The 26,778-nt window shown below is 41.9% G+C and overlaps 1 protein-coding gene across 3 annotated transcripts in view; it reads right to left on the bottom strand.

Moving 5' to 3' along the window:
• LOC124721613 (elongation of very long chain fatty acids protein AAEL008004-like) overlaps window positions 1-26,778 on the bottom strand; it is a 653,067-nt gene that overhangs the window by 248,821 nt on the left and 377,468 nt on the right. For all 3 annotated transcript variants that reach the window (XM_047246670.1, XM_047246669.1, XM_047246668.1), the window contains one exon: window positions 25,594-25,784. In XM_047246670.1, the coding sequence (XP_047102626.1) occupies window positions 25,594-25,784 (191 nt within the window). The remainder of the gene's footprint in view (window positions 1-25,593; window positions 25,785-26,778) is intronic.

Raw genomic sequence — 26,778 nt, forward strand, 5'->3', positions numbered from 1 at the left:
ATGTTTGGACAAGAAGGAGTAAATATATTTGGACTCTTTCGCTCTTGCATAGTAGCCCGCAATTGGCGTTGCTTCGAATAGTGGACTATACTTTATACAGAGGAAGTTAAGCTGAACAATATTCAGTGCGTGAGTGTCTCGAATTTAATTCCATTCCTCAAATGGGTCAAATGGCTCTGAGCACTATGGGACTTAACTTCTGAGGTCATCAGTCCCCTAGAACTTAGAACTACTTAAACCTAACTAACCTAAGGACATCACACACATCCACGCCCTAGGCAGGATTCGAACCTGCGACCGTAGCGGTCTTGCGGTTCCAGACTGTAGTGCCTAGAACCGCTCGGCCACCCCGGCCGGCCTTCCATTCCTCACCAAAGTTGCTCGTGTGATGAGGGAATGATAATTCTGATGGTGATCTGTCCGTCGGATAAGAAAGTTTAGCCCAGCGCCGCTCTTGGTGCTGTTTGAGAGAACTAAGCTAGTTGACAGATCAGGGTCTTGCCTCATCTTTGCCCCCCTTACCGAGATTTACATACAGTCATCTGATATACTCATCAAAACACTCACACATGATCTTTTTTTGTGAGGTTTCTAGCTTACTGCTTTCGAAAAATACGTGTTCGGTTTGCCGCAAGCGAGTCATCTTTGGTATTTTTAAATATATACGTTGAAAGCAGTCGCAAATTTGTCTCCGCCATGCTAAGTTTAAACTTCAGATGGAGTTGAAAATTCATTTGGCACAAAATTGAATAAAAACGTAAACAAAAGTTCGATAGATAATTGACAACTCCTCCTAAATCTTCGCCAGGTGCTTTATTCCACGTTCAATTAACTGTTATTCTTCCCGACCCCGCTTAAAATCTGGAGTCCATGGATTCATACTCTCTAGCACTGAAATATTTAGCGGTCCTCACAATTGTTACTTCCAGCTCCTTAAGCTTTTAACGGTCACTTCATTGCGTCCCGTAATAATTCAGTTTCAAAGTAGGTTAATTGCTGCCTTCTTTACTCTATGAAAATCACAGAGAACAGTAATTAGTTGCTTGACGAGAGCAATAGCAACAGCGCCAGCATTTAAAAACTTGGGAAAGATCCAGTTTTTGCAGCTCACACGATCCGTCAAGTATAACGAGCAAATATCTGTCCCTGAAATGAAAGGTCGCCCAGGATATATATCATGTACGTTACAACAAAGAATATTCCAGAAATATTGCGGCGCGGTTTCGAGTTTGAAAATATTGCATAAGGGATGTTGATTCGCCTAGGAATATGTTTTATTTTCATTTAGTTGTGATGTCTGTATTAATTATCACACCTGTCTACACAGATCAAGAGAAATGAAACCGCAAATACATATGAGATTCGGACAGATATTCTATCGATTACGCAAAACATCGCACTCCGCTAAGCTGATGCCCTAATGTACCGAGATTGCTATTAATTAACCGGCTGCACAAGAATTATATCCGGAAATCTCACTTTCTGCTACAGCAGTACTTTCTCGATGAGTCAAAGAGTTTACTGAATGATAGGAAACGCAAGCGTGTCTAAGAAGAACCGGTTAACTAGCGTTATGTATTCGTAGAAAGTTCACCGAAGAAACTCACAGCAGACATTACGTTACAAACACATTGGTACGTCGTTTCCTTAATAGTCACACTTGCACTTGACATTTAAAGCCTGTAAGTACTTTCGCTAGAGCAGTATATTTGTGTTCGCGGCCACAATACACTGAGAAGTAGCAAACTATCTGCCTCGACTTTTCATCGGAGTGAAAATCTCTCCAATAGATGACATTTTCTGCTGCATTTGAATGTGGGATGTAAAATTTATTCCACTGCTAGCAGTTGATTCCTGTCACCTCTCTTCAAGGAATACGGTTCTAGGGATACTTCCATGTGCCTCACTTCCTGCTACCTTAAAACTAATTTTGGCCTGCGACGTCCTAAGATTATCACACCTCACTCAGTGTTCGTCACACACCACTCAGTGTTCGTTCGACCCAATCAGTCGCACCAGTATTTCTGTAGCGTGATAAAAAATTAACCTTTACATTTTTCATATAGTAATAAAGCATCATATTACTGCAAAACAATTATATAAATTAGATCGCCGAATACGAATTTATTGCCCTATGCAGAGTCATAATACGACACCTCATGGACGCACACACAGCCTAGCATATTCTATTCTGAGGTAAAAGGTCTACTCGATGGCCACTGAAAGTGCAATACAAATAACGAAATTTTAATTATTGTATAAATACAGTGTAGTAGGAAGAATACAAGATGACATTTGTGCGTCAGCTATAGGTGTACAGGGTGTGATATTTATTGCACAGAGCTGCTATCTCTAACAGCGACACCGGCTCTAACCAGACTCGGCATCGAGTAGGACTGAACTTATGTGACAGATACGGATACGTAACTCCGTGCAGCTTCCACGCTGTGCCAGAGTTCATCAGTCACAGTTAGTTAGTTACATGTTCTATAGATCATTTGAACGACTCTTTTATCGAAATGATGTGGAACGAGCCAGTTTACAGGATATGTATACATGATTAATATTAACACATTATCATTTTACTACTAAATACGAACATTTTAGATTAGGCTTTCCGTGAATGTTACTGACATCGAATAAACAACAAAGCTTAAACCTCCATCAGGTACATTTACAGTTGTTATTACGACATATGTGTTTGTTGTGTCACGTTTACATGTGATGTGTTACGACAGTGAAAGGAACCTGTGACCACTGGAGACAGTGCCACAACTTCCTCCAAAAATCGTAACACAACACACACATACGTCATACCAGCAAATGTACATCCACCTGATGATGGATGTTTTAACCTTCGAGACGCATCGTGGAGATAAATAAATAGTGAGTGGTAACAGTAAACTTCTTGTTTCATTCGATTTTATTCTTACTCTTTCAAATACACCTTAAAAAAGTTTCTTTTTTTTTTGCTACCAGTCTTTAAGTAGGAATTCGTCAATGGAATAGAAGGAGTTGTCCAGGAGAAATGATTTTAAATTAGATTTAAAATTTACTTCGCTACCTGTCAGACATTTTAAGTTATTGGGCAAATTATCAAAAATTTTTATTGCTGCACATTGATCTCCTCTCTGAGCCACTGACAGCTGTAAGAGTGGGTAATAAACATCATTTTTCCCTCTAGTGTTGTAGGGATGTACATCACTGTTCTTCCCAAATTGTGATATATTACTTATGACGTATTTCATTAGTGAAAATGTGTATAAAGACACCGCAGTTAAAATGCCTGTCTCCTTGAAGAGGTACCAACATAGCGTCCGTGTGTGAACACCACATATTATTCTTACTGCTCGATTTTTTGCAAGCAATACTTCCTTTCTAAGTGATGACTTTCCCCAGAAAATTGTTCCTTACGACAATATTGAGTGGAAATATGCCAAATATTCAGGAGGATGATACGTTTATTTCCAAGATTCACAATTATACGAAGAGCAAAAGTAGCTGAACTTAACTGTTTGGGGAGCTCAGTAATATGCTTTTCCCAGTTCAAGTTATGATCATTACGTACACCCAAAAGTTTGGAGCATTCTACGATACTTACTGACTTCTGTTCATGTGCTATGTCAATTTTGTTGTACAGAGATGATGATAGGATGTTTTTTTCAGAATTCAGGGAGAGTCCATTTTCAGAAAACCACCGAATAATTCCTTGGAAAATATCATTTTCTAACTCTATCTGGCGGATGGTAGTGTGCCAGTCTCTAGAGTCTAGACAACAAACAACCAGAAGTTTCGTCAAATGGTGAGAACTCAGGATAACGTGCTGACCAACGAACCAGTCTAACACCCTCTGTACCGATGTAGGTCAGGGCAGTACGGGCATATGCGGTCTTGTGTTACATTATTGGAAGGTAACGTCATGAAGATTGCGAAAACATAGCCATTAGTTTTAACGCACTAGTAATGTGACGGCTGCTGTTCAAGTTATCGGATATACGAAGTGTTGTTTACCAAATGGTACCCCTGTATGACCTATATGGCGACGACAAATGTAATTTGTCAACTTTGTTTTCTTGGAGGAGCCGCAGTGTGTTCTGTACGCAGAACCGGGACTGGTCTGAAAAGACGACGTTATGGCACTCCTGTGGCCGGTGTTGTGATTGGGCGCAACTCTCTCTGCTTCCGCACCAAGGGGAACTGCAGACGTCGTCTCACCGACCGTTTGGATACCTACACAGTCAGCGAACAAATTGATAGTCCTCTCTATCTCTAGTTGCGTGGCATTGCTAAGCTCTTGCACGGAATTAAGTATGGCGCTTCTGAATACATCCATTTCATGTTCTCAAGACAGTCGTGGAATCCAGACCAAAGTGAGCAGCAATATTACGGTACGCGAAACAGTAATCTAGACAGGCTACAACCCTGCTGCGTCGAATTCTGGCACCTGAGAGTGGTGGTTTTTCCTTCTCACACTAGACATAACAGGCCATTCTCACTAATAAACAATATTCGGACTCTATTTTTGAATGAGAAACCCGATGCAAAATCCTCCTTATGTGAAGGATGTAGAGGTGTTACTTCTATCTACTACGTGTGGTTGCACTTAAAAGGTAACCATTGGCATAATCAACCATGTAATACACTTCACGCCAGTTCGACGTTCGTTGCATGCCATCGTCATGGTGTTGCAGTTTTGATGGTCAGATATGTATGAAATATCTTCGGAGACGTTTTGGAGGACCCATTCCTCGCAGAAAATTAAAACTATTTCAGTGACACCATCTTCAGACCATACTGGACGTGTTTTCAATCTACGGTCATTTTCAACGGAAGTCGTTGAATATCGACTTTGATCCGATACATTTTCGGGTGTCTGAGAAAAGCATCATTTAAACATTTATCAGAGATAATTGTATAAGAACTGTGCACTTGTACTTTGCACTCATCTGCAACTATCGAAAGAGATGGATTTCTTCTTGTTCCACGACAATGCGTAATCCCACATAGAAACACAATTGCCATTTCTCAACCACCCTCCACATTCACATGATTTGGCGCAGAGTGACTTTTTTTACTCTCAAAAATAAAAATTCAAGTAAATGGTCAACGCTTTGATGACACAGACGACGTTCAAGTCCGAGAAACGCGCAAGTTGTACAACATCCCAAAGAAAGACTTTTCTGACAATTTAGCGAAGTAATATGAATGTGCTGTGCGTTGTACGCTCACTTGAGACTATGTAAAACATCTAAAGGACCGAAACCACCAACGTAACGTTTCTGTTTTCATTAATCCAGTCTCTAAACTTTTTGGACCCTCTCGAATAGCCGTAGGTGTTAAAGCGCTGCTTCTGGTACGGGGAGGTACGCAGGCCACACGTCGAATCCGCCCGACAGATTAATAACGAGAGTTGGAATGCCGGCCAACCTGGATGTGGTTTTTAGGCGGTTTCGCCCACAAGACTAGGTGAATACCACGCTGATACCCAAGTCCCGCCTCTGTTATACGATCCGCAGCCAAATCCGACCTGTGCAGATGCGGGAAAAAGGCATAAGAAAAAGCAGCAAACTTTTGGCCTAAAGGGGTAGGGTGTATTGAAAAATTAAAGAACATTTCATAAAGCACAGGTTTTTTTGTCAGGCTGACAATTTTACAATTTTCTGAATGTTTATCACACCTATAGATTTGTGCAGGCGCTGCGCGGTCAAAAGCTGGAGCAGCTATTTGTGCGTGACAGTTACTGAAAATAGGAGGTTTGTTGTTCCCGCAAGTCGGCTACGGGTATCGGCAAGATTCGCGGAGTTACGTAGTGGGCGCGGGCATTCCTGGCGAAGAAAGCAGGCCGGCTGAGCGTTACGTGCACGCCACTTTCTTCGGCTTTCTCCGCAGCCACTCCGGGCCGTGCAGCGCACACTTCACCTCTTTTTGTGCCCCCTTTTGTTCGCCGCGGGACGCTTCCAGCTGCCGGCTTCCTCTTTCCGGGCCGGTAATGCGATGGAAGACCGTGGCCTACCTGAATCTCGCTACTCGTCAAGTATCTTCGCACTTCCTGCCTGCTTCCGGCACTTTTGTTATAAGCTACGAGGTGCACAAATTCCATCCGCGCTGGATGTGAGCAGCGAACCGGTTTTTACTTAAAGTCTAGGAAGTGTCGCGGTGACGAAATTTTGGCCGTAAAGTCGGGAGGAAGGTGGTCTGTGATGTTTCCAGTCTGTTACGAGAGCTTCGTGTTCACTCTGATCCCTTCGTCTTTCATTATTAAACCGAGAGTGGTGTCAAAAGGGTTAGACGCTGGACTTCAGTCGTCAGCGCTGGGTTTGAATCTCTTTTCGAATGGAAGGAAAATTAGGGTTTAAGGTCCCGTCGACGACGAGGTAATTAGAGACGGAGGATCTGCTCACATTTGGGAAGTACAGGGAATGAAATCAGTCTTGTCTTTCTCAAAGGAACACAACTGGCATTGCATCAAACGGTTAGAGGAAACACGGAAGACATAGATCGAGAAATGTGAACCGTCGTCCTTCTGATGACCTCGGTGTAGACGAAACGCTACGCTATACCTTTCCTTCTTTTATACCTCAGCAACTCAGAGCGTCTGCTGCCATTCTAACGTTGTGGGCGTGAAATCTAGAATCTCCTACAATAAAATCTTGACACAATTTGAATCATCTATTTCATGGGGTCTGCGACCTTCATATCTTACAGATTGGGAACAGTGTGCACAGCATCTTAAGTGTAGAATTATGGACGTCTCAGTGTTTAATTACTTCAGAAATTGAGGTCGCAGAAGATGACGCCTCCTACCATCTTCTCTTCTCTTCCGAAAACCATACAGGAGGGTAAAATACTACAGACAATTTGAATCAACGCACCCAGATGTATAATGATTTGTATATTTATTCTAGATCCTATTATCAGTAGTCTAGGTATTACAAAAATTAAAGTTGATTAATAAATGTTAAGTATCTTCTGTGTCATATCCATCTAAAATTATTATGCTCTGATTCCTATAACCGTGTGTAAGAGCTCTTACATTTCGGCAGACTAACTTTTCAGTTTGGTGAGCCATTTTCTTTCATCAGTTTCTGAAACCACTTTGACCGACGACGACACGATACTGCACAGAAACACACTTGATTAGTGTGGCCAGATGTGTGTTTATGAATACTTCAATACTTACAAGAACGGTTAGGGCTTAACCCCCCGTCGACAACGACATTACAGTCGGAGAACAATCTCTAATTAGACAAGGTTGAGGATTCTGTTTACACACACACACACACACACACACACACACACACCTTAATTCGTCCTTAGCGATCAAGAAAATCACTGGAAACCAAAATCGGGTTGGCCGGACAAGGATCTGACAACCGATGCGTCCGAATACGGGTCCACAATCTTCATCAATGCGCCACCTCCATTGGGCAAGACAATACGCCATATTATCAGGAAACACTACTAACTCAAATGACATGCCATCTGTCTGTGACAAATGTCATTACTCTAGCGGAAATTTTTAATCGCTTAAAAGAATTAATGTATCTCCTGCACATTTCTGCTTGAACCACTCCACGCTAGTGTCAATACTTCCTGAATTTTTAATTCACTTTTCTGTTTCTTTTGTCTTACCTTCCTAAGTTAAAGTAAAATTTACAGTTAGTGAATAAAGGAAAGAATTCGTTTGCCTGGAGTTATTATTTACCTCATTATTTATGATCTATGTTATCTTCGGTTTGTTCCCCTGTACGCAGCAAGAATGTTGTTTTTCTGCGATTATCATTATCATAATTTCTCTGTTTACTCGTATTACTTTAAAAAGGGACCAAAGAAAGGAATGCTACAGGCAAATTTTCCGTCAATAACGATGTAAACAGAGAAGCAGACAAAAATGAAAATGGGAGACAGCAGAGGCGTTGTTGGAAGACTGACTCACGTGAATCAAGGGAACCACAGAAGTCCTCATTCAGGATAGACGAAAAATGTGTTGAGTTCCTCTCGTGACAGTGTCACCAACGATTTAAATGCAGTGCGACAAGCGCAGTAGTCTTCTGAAAAGGTCATGAAACTTCATCCGAACTTTGCAGTTATTTTCAAAGAGATAATCTACAGTACTCATATCGGGCTTTTGGAAGAGTTTAATTGTTAGGTGACGCATTGTTTCTACCCGTCCGGATATCCACGAGCGTTAGCACTCCGCTTCCGGGATTCAGGGAGGCACACCGGCCCCAGCTAGAATCCGCACGACGGATTAACGACGAGGGTCACTGAGCCGGTTAGCTTGCATTAGGTTTTTAGGCGATTTTTCACACCCGACTAGGTGAATACCGGGCTGGTACCTACGTCCCGCCTCAGTTATACGATTCAGAAAAACTTATAAAACGTTAACGTTCTGTCACTTCCAAGTAGGATAGCACTAGACTATAGTTGGAGTTACGAACGATGGCAGTCGAGTTTAGGCTCGTTCGGTGCACTACATCACGCATTCTCCGACAGCCGATGAGCGTTCAGTAGTGTTCTGAGCGCGTTTCTCTGAATGCCGTGGCTAATGCGAGCATTAAACGTTATAGTAGCAAACTGTTTAGTGAATTTTTATTCCACTTATTGCTCGTTGTTATCGCTGATGGTAGAGGTGACACATTCCGCATAAGGAAGAAAGAGACCCAGTATGCAGTATACACGCTTTCTTCGATCGTAAAGCACGCGCATGCGCGTACCGCAACTGTCGCTTGGAATCGTCAACAATGCAATCCTCGTCCGTGCCTCGACATGCGTGAACCGCTATCGTTCGTGGATCGAGCTATAGTGGCAGAAGGATGAGTGAGAGCGGAGAGCGGCGTGGGCGGGGAGGGAATGGGAGGGGGGGGGGGGGAGCGGATGGTGACGACAGGAAGGGAACCATTCGGCCACCCTCTACCATTAATATTGCCAAAACGAGATTAGCATACCCACCCCTTGAAGCTACTAAATAAGGTCAGGAAAAAGAAGAAGAAGGTGATGCATGGTTTCAAGAGCCGCTTTTTATACAAGTCACGCTACGTGGCATGTGGACAATACTTCAACAAGATCATTGTTAGCGGGTTACTGTTTTACGTTGGAATCTATGCTGAGGAACTTAGAGTGAAATAATCGGATGTGATCAACTTTAGCATACGCAGATCCCTTCAGATTTAATTGTTGAACTATTTGCCAAATGACAGGAAAATGATGATGCTTGCAGAAGGAAGCGACAGCATAACTGCTGCATATTCGAGCGTAGTTCGTAAGAGGCAAAGGCAGCGATAGACCAGCGGAAGCTAACACGAGCTTTGTGTGCAGAATTATTGAGCTCCCCAAAGCGATTGCCTGTCGTTCTGTGAGCATGGAAAATGTAGTAGGGAGGCAGTGAAAGTGGCGGGGGTTGCTCCCATAGCTAATTAAGATTTCACATCCGCATAAATCTAAACATGTAGAAGGCAGACCCCATAGTCAGATTGCAATACGAAAATTATGTTATGCCGCAAACTCAACATGTTTCGAGTAGACATGATCCTATTATCAATTTCTATAAACAAGGGAAACACAAATCATTACTTCGCACTGTTTTACATACTATCACACATATAACGGAAATCCCTTTATACTGTCGTGTAGTATTACGTACTTTAAAAGTACTGTGCCATTAGATATAGTTACAAAGAAGGAAGCAGAAAACATGCGTTGTCAAACATATACGACTTTCCATTACACGTTTCATGGTATAAAGTGGCGCTTAACACTCTTAGAGCTCTGCTTAAGAACTGCAAATCACCTACCAACGATCGTAATGTCTTGCTAAATATACATCAGTGCCACCAACGATACAGCTAGCGACTCAGAAATTTGAACGTCTGTTTGTCTATGTCATAGCAAAACGAAAAATAATCTTGCACCTTTGTTACCATGTTTGCATCTATTTCGATTAGACAGAGCATAATACTCACTGATATATCATCCCACATAGGCTGCCCGTGGCATCCAATCGAATCCTTATTATAAGCCCTCTGTCAACGTTCCAGAATGTGGTCACTAATCACCACCACCACCGCCACGAGTCATCATACTTATTTCTGGGCGTCGAGATCCCATGAACCAAGCGTCTCCACTCCGGGCGGTTACCAGCTTCTCTTACAGGATTCAGAGGAGGTAGACAGGAGAACTTCTTGATTTGATCTATCTACCTTCTAGCTGTGCTCCCCGTCGGTTTCGTTCCCTCTATCGTTCCTTCCATGATTATTTTTTCTAGATTTCATCCATCTCTTGTCTCAGTATGACCAAAGAACTGGAGGATTTTTTGGCTGGGCCGGGAAGAAACGGGCCTGGATATACATAAATTATAAATTACTAACTAGAAATATAAAAACTAAATCACTGATTGCTTATTTTTGACTGTGCCTAATGCCATAATGTTTTCTAGGTACGTAATAGGACATGGGAAACAGATTTCCATTACATGTATTTTCGTATGTGAAATCATGCGAAATAATGATTTTAGTTTTCCTTATTTATAGAAACTGAAAATGGGATCATGTCTTCCAGTAACACGTTGTATTTTTAAATTAAATAAACCACATATTTGGACAACTGGTGCGACATAATGTCTGCAGTAATATCACGACACAATTGTGCTTTGGCTTCACAACACATAAGATTTATTGGGTGAGTCTTCAGGAAGTGTAATTCATGCACGAAAGAGATCGCTTACAAATCGTCCTCCGACATATTCTTGATTATTAGTCGCCACACTGGGATCCTTACCAAATTGAATTAACAAAAGAGGTACAAAAGACTCAAAGAGAAGCTGTGTCATGCTGTGCTTAGTTAGCATAATCTCAAGAAGTAACGGTGGTGGACGTTTCAAGCAATACGTTACGCATTGTGGAGAGTCTTAGTGTAAAAATTTCGAGAGCCCATGTTCCTTAAATTACATATCACGTAATGAAAATGTTAGAGAATTCAGAGCCCATGCAGAAGGGTTCCGACAGTCTTCTTCCCCGAACCGCTCACGAGTGGAACAGAAAAGGTGGGTCTGAAGATACACAATATACCATCCACTACACACCACACGGTGGCTTCCGAAGTACAGTAGAAGGTTAAGTGAATCAAGACTATTCCCCGTCGGATGTCTACTGACGACGAAATACTAGTCGACTGTCAGTTTTAGATGCCGCTCCTCAGATAAAGAAAGGGAAAGTAAGCGGAAAAGTCGACAGGCAAAGTTAGTAAAAATTTATGGGTCTAAAAAAGATCGATGCGAGAAGCATACGACCACTTCTACCGTCACATCTTATAGAAAGATCATGCCGAGAAACCGAGAAAACTCTGCTCCTACGCATTATCACAAAGCGGATCAAAGGATTCTATCCAGTCACTTGTCAACCAGTCTGGTGTGGCCACACAAGACAGCAAAACAAAAACTGAAGTTTAAAATTTCACGTTTAAAAAAATCATTCACACAGGGAATCGTACAGACATACCATCTTTTGACCGTCGCACGAACTTCTGTGTGGAAGAAACAAAAATAGGCAAGCGTTGGGAAACAACTGAAAGAGTTTGAAACAAATTAGTCGCCAGGACTGGATGATATCTCAAGTCGGTTTTGCAGAGAACATGCTTCGGCATTGTTCCTTATTTAGTTTGAATTAATTGTGAAACTCTCGTCCAGCGCAAAGTTCCTAGCAACTGTAAAAAGAGTAGGTGACTCGACTATATAAGAACGGACTCACAAAATTGCAGACAAATATCCTTAACATCGGTTTGCTGCAGAATTCTTGAGCATATCCCAAGTTTGAATATGATAAACTTCCTTGAGAAACAAAAATTTCTTTCGACAAATAAGGACAAATTTAGAAAGAATTGCTCGTACAAAACGCAGCTTGCCCTTTTTTTCGTGTGATATCCCACGAACCACGGATGAAGGGCAAAATGCAGAATCCACATTCCTAGATTTCCCGAAAGCGTTCCACATGGTGCTCCACAGCAGACTTTTAACGAAGGTATGATCATACGGAAGAGTTCCCCGATATGTGAGAGGCTCGAAGATTTCTTAAGTAATAAAAACCAGTATGTTGTCATGGCCTACGAGTGTTCATCAGAGACAGGGGTATTGTCTGGAATGCCCCAGGGAATTGTGATAGGACCGACATTATTTTCTATGTGCGTAACTGACCTGGCGGACAGAATGGGCAGCTATCTGCGGTTGGTTGCTGATGATACTGTGGTTTACAACCAGGTGTCGTCATTGAGTGACTATAGTAGGATACAAGACGACTTAGACACAATTTGTAGTTGGTGTTATGAATGGCAGCTGGCTGTAAATGTAGAAATATGCAAGTTAATGCATATGAGCAGAAAAAACAAACGTATAATTTCAGAATTCACTATTGGTTGGCCATAGTCACGACGATTAAATATTTAGCCGTAACGTTGCAAAGTGCTATGAAATGAACGAGCACGTAAGGTCGGTAGTTGAGAAGGCGAATGGTCGACTTTGGTTTATTGAGAGAATTTTAGAAATGAGTGTCACATCTTAAAGGAAGACAGCGCACAGTACTGAGTACTGTTTGATTGTTCGGGATCCCTATCAGGTCGGATTAACCAATAGGTTGAAGCAATTCAGAAGCGAGTTGTTTCAATCATTATCGGTCGGTTCGATCAACATTCGAATATTACGGAGATGCTTCGCTAACTCAAATGGAAATTCATGGAGGGAAGAAGACGTTCTTTTAGCGGAACACTATCGAGAAAATTTGTGACTGACTTCAGAGCGATTCTGCTGCCACCAGTGTACATTGCACGTAAGGGCCGCGAAGACAACATGAAAAATGCCGGCTCGTACAGAGGCGTAAAGACAATTGTTTTCCTGGCACCATTTACGAGCGGCACAGAAAAAGGTGGGTGGCTTGCGGATTATGTATGCAGATGTAGATGATCCTAGACAAATGCTTCGCGTCAGAGGTAAATGTAATCTCTAGCTCTCGACAACTTCCTTCGTCGTTATCGTCAAGAGTTGCCTGTAGGCCGTGTGGTACGAGGGCTGTTCGGAAAGTATGGTCCGATCGGTCGCGAGCTGGAGATCAGTGTGAAAATGTAAAATGTTTTATTTGCAGTAGTTAGCTACACCTTCCAGCCACTTATCTACATAGCCGCCGTTCCGACTTAGACATTTGTCGTAACGTTGTACAAACTTTCCAATACCCTCGACGTAGAAGGCAGCCGCCAGTGCTCCCCGCAAATTCTCAACGCTGGTCTACAGCTCGTTTCTGTGCCAAAATGTTGTTTTCATTACCAGCGGTTCATGTGAGCACAAATGGAACGCAGAGGGAGACGTTTATGTTGATCGCAAAAGTTTTAAATAATTTGCATGTTCTATCTGACTGTGAGATTGACATACGTGTAAGTATTGAAGATTCTACCTACAGCATGAAAATGTTATACACAGGGCTTATTCCTGTGGCGTAATGTGGCCAATGATGTGAGGCGCTTATGCTGCATGACTACACTCTTCGATTGTATAAAGGAAGCTATTTTCGTTAGGACAGTTCACATTAAAAAAAAACAAAAACAAAAAAAACACCTACTTTCGCAGCAGGACTACTACATTCAGCAGGTTTGGTACCCTCTGACTTTCACCAGTGCTCTTATCTGAAGCAACTCGTGGCTGAAAAGCTGTTTTAGTTGAGGGTGGATTTTTGGTTGACCTTCTAATTCACATTTCTGGGACAAAATCTGCCCAACGGAAAAAAAAATCCCAGAAAGTAGTTTACTGATCTTAAAGGGAACGACATGGAACAAAATGAGCACGTTTTTAACTGTAAAATAGGCGATCGAGAAAGTTGCCGCAGTGGCAAGACACTGGACTTGTTTTCAGGACGGCAGCGGTTCAAATTCCCGTCCCTAAATTGCAGAAAATTTCGGAATGGTTCCTTAAAGAAAGGACACGGCTTTTTCATGTGCGTTTAGAGCACTGCTATTGCAGTATCGTTGTATAGTCCAAGCAGTGTGAAGAGCCACTGAATGGCTTGACAGCTGAATCTAATTACTATATTTGATTCGTCATATTGCGGACTAAATTTCTAAAATAATCCTGCGAGGCCAAAGCTCTACGTACCCAAATTTCAACTGACAGTAAATGCTCTTCTTCCACAGTGGAAATTTTTTCTGAAAGATAGAAGTGGTGCTTCTTCAATAATAGCTTGCATTTTGATTATGTTGTACCTTAAAAGAACTCGAGAAGAGTGAAGTACTTGTTACAGAACAGAACCGTTCGTATTGTGATGTAGAGTTCTGTGCGTGTGTGTAGGGAATAGCTTAATACTTTCGTCTTATGCTAAGTCCAGTGTCACTATGATACTGTCATAAAATAAATGTCCCTCTTATTTAACGGTAAATTTGGCTTGAGATGAAAGCACAATGTCAAAATGAGAAGTGAGCCACATAGCAAATAAATGTAACAATGCAAAGTTCTTGTAGTTGCGGTTTGTGATTGGTTGCTTCTGATTCGTGCATGAAACTGCATGTATAGAGTATGGATTGACTGTTATCACTACTTTACATGTAGTCTTGTGCTAGCAGAATCCTAAAGGAAACTCTGAAATACAGGAGAGGGCAGGTTAGGATGAGATTATTCGTGGGGATTGCATACAGGCTGCTCCGCCCGTAATGTACGACTAGGGGACAGTCAAGCTCATGTGCTACCTCTGGACTACTCACTTTCAATACAATCCTATACCCTTACTCCATTTGGAATTTCGTACAGATTACTGGCATACGATCTGGTGATAATGAAGTGTTCTCTCCTTCCCATCCAATTCTGCAGATTAAGATTTTTTTACTCGCAAACTCTAAAACACGAAGCTAGCCGAACACAACTGCATCGGCTATGGTGTGAGATTACCTTACGATTTCAAGATACAGGATACAGTTAATATGCAGTTTCTGGGCATACGATCAATAAATCTTGGTCTGTGTTACAAGCAGAAGCCTTGGCAAAGGAGACGCAAAACTCATTTTTGCGACATCCAGCTGAAACGAGAACGAACTGCTGTAAAGCAATTTGACAGGTTAACGAATGAGAAGCTGCTTAACGAACTATTCCAGAATCGCATACTGAAATATACGTGTTAAAAACGTCTGCATCGCTAGTTCTTTGAGAAAGTCCTATCGTAAGGCACCCTTTTGCGCCACCAAAGTTTCAACAATAGCAGCGAACACAAAAAAGCGGGTGAGGGGGACAATACGCTGCTTAATCACCTCCGCGTGGGGTTTCGCAGGGGTGGATGGGATGATGGGCCGGGTGGGGGCTGACGATGCGGAACCTTGCCACGTCGCATTGCCTCTCAATCTGCCCGCAGACCCCAGTCCAACATAACTCTCACTTACAATTATGCATCATTTAATCTTGTTCGGGAACACTGACTGCTCACAAATTTGTTCTGGCCACAAGCCTTCTTAGTTTTAGTATATTCTCTTGAAAAACCATTCGTCGAGTCAAGATTTCTTTCTTTACATTTTAGTCTGATCACAAGTAATGATAGTGTTTCGTTAATTTATCGGACGATGATCTTCCGATAAATATTAACTTCTTCCAAGCTTGTCGTTTTGGTGTTAGCTTATCGTTAGAGGTTATATTATTGTTTCTGGAATGGCAATGGAGGCCCTTTTTAAAAAGTTGAAAAGGAAATCGTTCTACCATATAACCTATAATCCAGTCCATAGTGCAACTTAAGTTTTTTTTTTTACACACATACACACACACTCACAATCACCCTACTTTCTAACTGCGATGATATTTCATTCTGAGATTATTTTTTATGTTCCAAGCTCCCGATGTAAAAGTGCATACAAAGAAATGGCACCTAAAACTCACATATATGTCAGAGATGGGTGCTGAACCAGCGTCCTGCTTCTTACAAAGTAGTTGTGCTTCCACGAGGGCACAAAGCGGGCACATTCAAAGTTTCTCATGAAACAATACTGATGTTATTTATATGCCTCGTGACACACAATATAAATAACTACCTTCGTGCCACAGCAATAAAGTGTCATTTGTGCAAATGACATTTTTTTAGGGTAGATACTCCTTTAAGTGTGACAGAACTTTGCCAGGCACTTATAAAATGGTGTAACATCTTAATAATCATGGACCAAATCCTTTCATACAAAACACTCTCCCTTTCCAGAAAACAATGTGATACTTCTCCCGTTCATTTCTTGACAGTCTTACCTTTACATATTATTACATACGTTCGTGTTCAAATCAGTCATGGAGTACGACACTGCAGTACGACTGCATCTTTACTCGTAATACTCAGAACCCTGGCTCAACAAATTATCATAATGTTACTAAACATTGAGACATTATAGTTGTTCGTTTAATTATGCTGCTTACCACCCGAAATGTACAATAAATTCACATATTTAAAGATCTGCCTGTATAGTGTGAAACTTCAAACAAGCAGCTCGGATACAGCGAGATCCTGTCTAGGCCACCAGGCTGAATTAGGTTTTTAGGTGGCCTGTTAGTCACGACTGGGTAAACAATAAGTTGGTGGCGAAGCTTATCTGTTCATGTTAGTGAGCGATGCATTTCACAAGCCAGGTAGTTATTATTAATCATCTTCCAGTAAGCACACTACTCAAGGTTACACGACTAAGGATTTTTCATACTTATATTCGCATACCGCTTTGTAATATAAGCGATTCTGAAGTATGTTTCACGTGAAATGTTCAAACCTTTTTCAAAGGAGTAGTCCACACACTGACATGATTCCGATATTATACCTTCTACAAAGACGATAGAGCACGGTAAATTTTTATTCTTAACCTGTCTCCTTTTATTCTAATAGCTGATTCAATAGGTGACATGTTCACTTGCGTCATACACTCCTGGAAATTGAAATAAGAACACCGTGAATTCATTGTCCCAGGAAGGGGAAACTTTATTGACGCATTCCTGGGGTCAGATACATCACATGATCACACTGACAGAACCACAGGCACATAGACACAGGCAACAGAGCATGCACAATGTCGGCACTAGTACAGTGTATATCCACGTTTCGCAGCAATGCAGGCTGCTATTCTCCCATGGAGACGATCGTAGAGATGCTGGATGTAGTCCTGTGGAACGGCTTGCCATGCCATTTCCACCTGGCGCCTCAGTTGGACCAGCGTTCGTGCTGGACGTGCAGACCGCGTGAGACGACGCTTCATCCAGTCCCAAACATGCTCAATGGGGGACAGATCCGGAGATCTTGCTGGCCAGGGTAGTTGACTTACACCTTCTAGAGCACGTTGGGTGGCACGGGATACATGCGGACGTGCATTGTCCTGTTGGAACAGCAAGTTCCCTTGCCGGTCTAGGAATGGTAGAACGATGGGTTCGATGACGGTTTGGATGTACCGTGCACTATTCAGTGTCCCCTCGACGATCACCAGTGGTGTACGGCCAGTGTAGGAGATCGCTCCCCACTCCATGATGCCGGGTGTTGGCCCTGTGTGCCTCGGTCGTATGCAGTCCTGATTGTGGCGCTCACCTGCACGGCGCCAAACACGCATACGACCATCATTGGCACCCAGGCAGAAGCGACTCTCATCGCTGAAGACGACACGTCTCCATTCGTCCCTCCATTCACGCCTGTCGCGACACCACTGGAGGCGGGCTGCACGATGTTGGGGCGTGAGCGGAAGACGGCCTAACGGTGTGCGGGACCGTAGCCCAGCTTCATGGAGACGGTTGCGAATGGTCCTCGCCGATACCCCAGGAGCAACAGTGTCCCTGATTTGCTGGGAAGTGGCGGTGCGGTCCCCTACGGCACTGCGTAGGATCCTACGGTCTTGGCGTGCATCCGTGCGTCGCTGCGGTCCGGTCCCAGGTCGACGGGCACGTGCACCTTCCGCCGACCACTGGCGACAACATCGATGTACTGTGGAGACCTCACGCCCCACGTGTTGAGCAATTCGGCGGTACGTCCACCCGGCCTCCCGCATGCCCACTATACGCCCTCACTCAAAGTCCGTCAACTGCACATACGGTTCACGTCCACGCTGTCGCGGCATGCTACCAGTGTTAAAGACTGCGATGGAGCTCCGTATGCCACGGCAAACTGGCTGACACTGACGGCGGCGGTGCACAAATGCTGCGCAGCTAGCGCCATTCGACGGCCAACACCGCGGTTCCTGGTGTGTCCGCTGTGCCGTGCGTGTGATCATTGCTTGTACAGCCCTCTCGCAGTGTCCGGAGCAAGTATGGTGGGTCTGACACACCGGTGTCAATGTGTTCTTTTTTCCATTTCCAGGAGTGTACATCGAATACTAGTTGTACAGTCTACTGAAAGCAGTTCGGCGGTCATAAGTGGTGTTACGGTCAACTTAATACTAAAACCTTTGTAAACTAAAGCGCCGTTCATCTATTTCGACAGTTTACTACGTCGTTCTCCAAAGAATTTCAGACTGTGTAACTAGGATGTTGTCCTGACCATAATCCTGCTAATGATATTCTTTCTAGTCTGTTAACTGCCACACATAGTATCATAAACACATTGACTCTCGTACACGCCTAATGACTGCACACTATCAGCAGTTCCCACGGAATCTAGATGTTCTCAATCTGGTTGCAAGCAATTGGATTGATGATAGATAGTACTCATAACTAAAAACTAAACTCCGTCCTAACAGGCCTTGGAAGGCCCAACGGTACCGACCGGCCGCCGTGTCATCCACAGCCCACAGGCGTCACTGGATGCGGAGATGGAGGGGCATGTGGTCAGCACACCACTCTCCCGATCGTATGTCCGTTAACGAGACAGGAGCCGCTACTTCTCATTCAAGTAGCTCCTCAGTTTGCCTCACAAGGGCTGAGTGCACCCCGCTTGCAAACAGCACTCGGCAGACTGGATGGTAACCCATCCAAGTGCTAGCTCAGCCCGACAGCGTCTAACTTTGGTGAGTTGTGTTACCAATGGGCAAGGTCGTTGGCAAATAGAAGTCAGCAGCTTCCGGAATTTGGGCAGGCGCGACGGTCATTGATCGAATCCGCCTGGCGGATTAGCGACGAGGGCTGGTGTGCTGGTGAGTCTGGAAGTGGTTTTTAGGCGGTTTTCCACATGCGACAAGGTGAATACCAGGCTGTTACTCACGTCCCGCCTCAGTTACACTGTTCACAATCATTTAGAAAGCGTTCGCACGCTTTCACATGAGTAACACTACATGCAGACTGCTTGGTTGCAGAAACTCCATCCTGGGGAGTAAAGAGATGGCAACAGGAAGGACATTCGGTCATCCTCTAACATTAGAAATGCTGCACATGATGATAATCATTCTGAATTATGCTTCTGCCTGTTATCGAGTTTTTAAAAGTAATGCTGTGAGTGCAGCTGTCTGATATCTGTATATAATACTAACTTATAACTTAAAGTCGCTTGCTTCGTTTTAAACCAAATTAGGCCGCTAATTCTGTGTAATTCTCCGAGTGAGAAACACTTGCACTGAAGGTAAACAAGCTTACTTACTGAGAACGGTCATCCCAGCTGCAGCGTCTGCACAACAGTGGAGGTATGCCGTCCAATTAATATGGCACTTGAGGTCGCATCATGAATGTGCCATACACTTCTACTGCAGAATGGAAGGCTGAAACGCTGCTTATGAGATTGTCCGCAGCTAGTTTGTGTCCCGTAATGATAGAAGAAACTGCAGACTTTCAAACAAGCGTAATGGATGTTGTCTTCTTTGTTTGTCGGCCTTTGTTTTCCGCAGTTGCATGTACTGAAGTTGTATAGGTTAAATACCATTTTTTTGCTACTGTGATGGAAGTCTTCTTAAGACCAAACGCGTTTCGCTTCATTCTAAAGCATCTTAAGTTGTCTGGTTTTCTGTTGTTTACGTCGTTCTTCCTGTTCTTCAACATGTATTTGCTAGATTTTAGCACACAACACTTTCATTGCACTAAATATATTCACGTTTCTGTTTTGTGAAGAACCACTGTCATCTAGACATTTCGTGTGTTTTGTTTTGTTATTGCGGCAACAGACACTTACTCCTGAAGGAAAGTATTTATGAGTCTGTTGAAAGCAGAAAATAATCCATCTCTGGCAAGAGGCAACGCCATATGAAAGATATTGTTTCTTAATTACGAGTAAATTTTACTGCTGACATGTGCAGAACTACATGAGTAGTGGATTTGTCTGGAAGTTTGAATTGCATCTCATGGCAATCAACAGCGAAGGTAATTGTCAGTGAGACTTACACTGAAGCCAGAGGTGAGCCTGATCAAAAGAATAACTAACGAAAGACCAGAGGTTGGTCATGCTCAAAAACACGTATGCCCTTGCACTGCAAAAAGAGATGAAACTGCAGTTAGAGGTGTGACGCCTAGAAGTGGAAAAACTCAAGTGGTAGAAAGAACAAATCCTTAATTGGCTGCGTTCTACCGATTTTTTACTACGTTTTTATTACGTCGCTTCCTTGTGTGTCTGTCAGTTCGGAACAAATTTTGCAAATTGATTTTAAACTAACTTTCCGATGAGCTAGAGAGTTGACATTTTAAACATAGCTCAGAGCTGGATGACAGTACAATATTAACTCGCTTTCTTGTCTGGTGTGTGGCGGAGTGTACTTCATGTACCACTGCCATTTTCCCCTTTTCCTGTTCCAGTCGCTAATGTTTCCCAGGAAAAAATGTTTACTAGAAAGCCTCCGTGTGAGCTCCAATCTCTCTAACTTTTACCTTCGTGGCCTTTTTGTGGGGTATACATAGGAGGAAGCAATGTATTGGTTGGGTCAGGTGAAGAGAAACTGAAATAAACCTGCCACATGTCTCAGTTAGAATATCATCAAAATATCTGAATTCGATTGAAAAATTTCATATACACAAAAGACTAAAAAGCAGAAAATAATGATCTAAATAAAAATATATTTTTAATATACCACGTTTTTAAATCGGACTAAAAAGTATAAAATAATTTCTGCTTATCTCATACAGATTCCTAACCCTATATAGATAGTTCTGAAAATCTGTGATTGTGAATTTTTACTAGCTGTGAAAATACTTGTAAGAAATGAAACTAAAAACGTGGGGTGCAAGCAGTAAATAACTGATGCATGAGTAATTCACCTCCTTACTATAATCAGTTCAGACAAGTTGAGAATAGAAGCCTTTGAAGTATGGTACTACAGAAGAATGCTGAACGTTAGGATAGATCGCGTAACCTGTGAGGAAATAGTGACAGAATTGGGTACAAAAGAAATTTGTGGCTTAACTTCACTAAAAGAAGGGATTTTTAATATACCACGATTTTGGACTCTGTAATAGATTTCGCTACAAAATCAGAAAAATATCACGATACGATCTGGAAACAAAGCCTGTACACTAGCCAGTGCAGATGCTCCAACAGATAACTACAACAAGAAAAACCCACAGATGCTAGAAGATTTCCGGGAAGATCTGGAAGAAACCACCAACAAAATCCCCAAGAAGCAAGTGAAAGTGTTACTAGGAGATTTTAATGCCCAATTAGACAGGGAAAGAAAATTCAAAGAGACAACATGAGAACACACGGCCTGATGAACTTCCGCAGGAATTTCGACCTCAAGACCATGTCCACGCAATTCCAGAAACCAAATAAGAAACTACGAACTTGGACATCCCCCAAAGATGTCGTAGGAGAACTTCAGATAGACCACATAGTGATATCCACGAAAAAAACCAGAGAAATAATGAATGTAAGAGCAAGGAATGGACTTTTCTAATCCGATCGTCAACATCATCATACCACACAGAAAGATCAAGAGAACCAATAGAACTTTCAGAACAGACCCAGAGTACCTACAATTAAACAAGAAAGAAATTTACCGAAAAAATTAAGATAATCGACAGAATGACTGGACAGAACTCTCAGAAAAAATGAAGAAACTGATAAAATTGGGGCAACCACAGAGAAAAAGGAAACACAGATGGTTGAACATAACAAGTGACAGAGCCGTATAAAACAGAATAGAAGCCTGGAAGAAATTTAACAGTCATAGAACATCGGAAAAATGGGAAGAATTCAATAGGGTAAGGAAGACCACTTCGAAAATAGTCCCTGGAGAAAGAAGAGGGTACCAACAGAGTGAAAGAGATAGAAGAGAATTTCAACAAAAAACACGAAATTTTTACGGAACATTCCACTCATCAAATACAGTGGAATGTCAGGTCTTAAATGGCTACACAGGATAATTGAAATGGCCTGGGAGTTGGGACAGGTTCCATCAGACTGGACAAAAGCAGTAATCACACCAATCTTTAAACATGGAAACAGAAAAGATTGTAACAACTACAGAGGTATCTCTTTAATCAGTGTTGTGGGTAAAATCTTCTCAGGTACTGTTGAAAGGAAAGTCCGAGTATTAGTTGAGGACCAATTGGATGAAAATCAGTGTGGGTTTAGGCCTCTTAGAGGTTGTCAGGACCAGATATTTAGCTTACGGCAAATAATGGAAAAGTGTTGTGAGTGGAACAGGGAATTGTATCTATGCTTTATAGATCTAGAAAAGGCATATGACCGGGTTCCTAGGAGGAAGTTATTGTCTGTTCTACAAGATTATGGAATAGGAGGCAGACTTTTGCAAGCAATTAAAGGTCTTTACATGGATAGTCAGGCAGCAGTTAGAGTTGACGGTAAATTGAGTTCATGGTTCAGAGCAGTTTCAGGGGTAAGACAAGGCTGCAACCTGTCTCCACTGTTGTTCATATTATTTATGGATCATATGTTGAAAACAATAGACTGGCTGGGTGAGATTAAGATGTGTGAACACAAAATAAGCAGTCTTGCATATGCGGATGACTTAGTTGTGATGGCAGATTCGATTGAAAGTTTGCAAAGTAATATTTCAGAGCTAGATCAGAAATGTAAGGACTATGGTATGAAAATTAGCATCTCCAAAACGAAAGTAATGTCAGTGGGAAAGAAATATAAACGGATTGAGTGCCAAATAGGAGGAACAAAATTAGAACATGTGGACGGTTTCAAGTACTTAGGATGCATATTCTCACAGGATGACAACATAGTGAAAGAACTGGAAGCGAAGTGTAGCAAAGCTAATGCAGTGAGCGCTCAGCTACGATCTACTCTCTTCTGCAAGAAGGAAGTCAGTACCAAGACTAAGTTATCTGTGCACCGTTCAATCTTCCGACCACCTTAGTTGTATGGGAGCGAAAGCTGGGTGGATTCAGGTTACCTTATCAACAAGGTTGAGGTTACGGATATGAAAGTAGCTAGGATGATTGCAGGTACTAGTAGATGGGAACAATGGCAGGAGGGTGTCCACAATGAGGAAATCAAAGAAAAACTGGGAATGAACTCTATAGATGTAGCAGTCAGGGCGAACAGGCTTAGACGGTGGGGTCATGTTACACGCATGGGAGAAGCAAGGTTACCCAAGAGACTCATGGATTCAGCAGTAGAGGGTAGGAGAAGTCGGGGCAGACCGAGGAGAAGATATCTGGATTCGGTTAAGAATGATTTTGAAGTAATAAGTTTAACATCAGAAGAGGCACCAATGTTAGCACTGAATAGGGGATCATGGAGGAACTGTATAAGGGGGGGCTATGCTCCAGACTGAACGCTGAAAGGCATAATCAGTTTTAAATGATGATGATGATGATGATGATGATGACACGAAATTTTTACAGAACATACAGAGAAAATATAACAGGGTATCAACCACCGAGGTTATCTTCAAAAGATAAGACGGAACATTGGAGACAAATCCTCAAGAGAGTTGTGAAATATTCGCGCAATATTTCGATACACTACTAAACTGTGGTAAACCAACGCAAATTTTACAGTTCGTGAAGCCAGAACCTAACCTCGATTCCAATCCGTCAACACACGAGGTGATGGTGGAAATAATAAATAAAATCATTGAAAAATGCAGAGCACCTGGAGAAGAGGGATTGATTGAGGAAAGCTGGAAATTAGACCACGAAAATATCACACCGAAAATACACGGAACCATCAAAAATATTCGGTAAACAGAAAAGGTACCAGAATAATGGAAGTCAGTGCTAATACACCCCTCCACAAGGAAGGAGACGAAAAAGGCCCTCATAACTACAGAGGAATTTCACTACAGCCTGTGGCATACCAAATTCCAGCCAAAGCCCTGTTAATTCAGCTAGAGCCTCAAATAGATCCACAGACAGAAGAATACCAAGGAGGTTTCAGGAAGGGAAGATCATTCAGAACAATATTAATAAGAAGAAAGTCCAGGAACACCACAATAACATTTTTCGATTTCAAGAAAGCCTATGACTCCATAGATACAGGAACATTCTTCAATAATCTGGAAGGTATGAGTGTAGATAACAAGACCAGAAAGCTAATCCAGGAAATATTAACAAATACATCTTCCAAAGAGAATCTTATAGGAAAGATCTCGGAACCATTCGAAATCAAGACAAGAGTGAGGCACGGAGACGGCCTGTCGCCCATTCTATTTAATTCGGTTTTGGTAAAAATAATCAGGACATGGGACAAAGGAGTCAACGGGTTAAACATGGGGAGACGCAAGTACAGATCCGTCAACATAATATATCTGGCCTTTGTCGATTATATAGCCGTTATAACAAATAACACAAAAGAAGCCAAAGAAGCTCTAGAGACACTACACGAAATCTCAGCCACAACAGACTACAAATCTCATACGAAAAAAAGCAGTACATGGACACAAAATCCACAGATAAATACTCACTGTTAACGAAGTATGCGAAGATAACACAAGTAAGACGGTTTCAAATTTCTGGGAGAGATTACACAGAAAACAGGACTGAACTCGACATCCAATGAAGAAAGTGTCACAAAACTACAAAACGCATACGGACTTCTATGGAACCATTACAATAAAAGGAGTATTTCCACCAGTACCAAATTAAGGTGCTGTAGTACAATAGTCTTACCAGAAGTCTTACATATCTTAGAAACAACAGTAATCAAGAGAAGGATGAAAATCAAGGGGATGGAAAAACAAGAGAGGAAATTACTGAGAAAGATCTCGTCGCCGGTTCAGAAAGGGGAGATCTGGATAAGGAGACCGACAAAAGGACTGTACGAACAGACATAGACTATTACAAACAACAAAGAAGGGCAAAGTTACGAACGCATACATAAGATAAACGAAAATAGATTGACAAAGAAATTTTTTAACATAGTGACAAGGAATAAATTGAAACCCAACTGAGTAAGGGAAATCATGGAAGACCTCAGGAAACCGAACGTCTCCGCAGAAGGCACAACAGACAGGCAAAAATACAGAGAAAAAAATCAGAAAACAGAAATTTCAGCAAACGCCCGAAGAGAAGAAAACAGGAAAGAAGTGGAAAGGAGAGATGAAGAAGAAGTACGGTTAATATGTCAGAGGTTTTTGGAAAGAAAAAAAGCAACAAACATAAAAAAATACCATGAAAATTGATTGTGTTTTAGCGCTTGTCATATGGGGAAATTAACGGTGGTAGTAATAATAATAATAATAAGAAGAAGAAGAAGAATAGCAAAAAAAGATTAATGAGCATGCTTGTCGGTTATATCCGATACTTACCTCGTAGAATATCCAGGAGCTGAAAAGTGTCTGGAGGAGGTTGTAGACGATCAGCACGTTGCGCAGCTGGAAGGGTTTGCGGTTCTCCATGAGTTTCGGCCCCACGACTTTGGAACAGTAAGCGTAGATAAGGCAGATGATGAGCGTGGGCATCGGACTGCTCATCATGGGCCAGTGGTTTACACGCGGGTCTGAAACAAACGAAGACAACAACCCATCACAAATATGTTGCAATGATTTTATTGTAATGTGTACAGAGCACCGCCATGAATCCTCATAATTTCTATGGTTCGGAATATACTGGTATATTACTAAGTGGCTAAAACGGACACCAGGTCTCAGTTGCAGGCTGCCTGTTTGCGGGTTTCCAAGGGCAACAAAAATTTTATTTTCAGTATTTTATATAATTAGAGACCGAAACAAAAGCAAAATGATATATAAGACAGGAGAAAAAAAATAAATGAGAAAACTTCAGAAGACTAAGCTTACTAGACACAGCGTGTAAACTAAATACAAGAATTTTAAACGGAAGACTAAATACAATAGCATAATGTTTGCTTGTGGAGAAACAGGTTGGATTTAGAAAAGGAGCATCAACGACTGATTTAGTTTTTATTTCATGACTGCTTGTTGAAAAGCAGAGAGAGTTTGACAAAGAGACACACACTACTTTTATAGATCCTGAGAAAGTTTTTGATAACTTGGTTAGACAAAAGTTATGGAGAAAAATGGAGCACAGAGGTTACCCTTTACAGCTTATATCAGCTACCAAAAGCAAATGCAAGGGAACATCAGTACTAACAGACATAGAAGGCATGTATACAGAACCTATAAAAATAAATAAAGGGGTTAGAAAAGCTTGTAGTTTATTCCCTACACAGTTTAATATTTACATTGACGATGTATTTTGCATATGGAATTTAAGGTTAAACGCTGAGGTACAACTAAACCATTTGGTAAAGCTAAAATAATTCCCATATGCTGACGAATGTACACAGATTTTTTTTCATGAGAAGACGTTTTACAAAAAGGAATTTTTGTACTAAATAAAATATGTAAAGAACGTAATACGAAAATATCTTCAAGCAAATAAAAGCCAATGTCTTTCTGTGGAAAATATTTAGTGGGAACTAAGACAGTAGCCGGCCGCTGGTGGCCGAGCGGTTCTGGCGCTACAGTCTGGAA

This window comes from Schistocerca piceifrons, chromosome X, assembly GCF_021461385.2.
Source record: "Schistocerca piceifrons isolate TAMUIC-IGC-003096 chromosome X, iqSchPice1.1, whole genome shotgun sequence".
NCBI lineage: Eukaryota > Metazoa > Arthropoda > Insecta > Orthoptera > Acrididae > Schistocerca > Schistocerca piceifrons.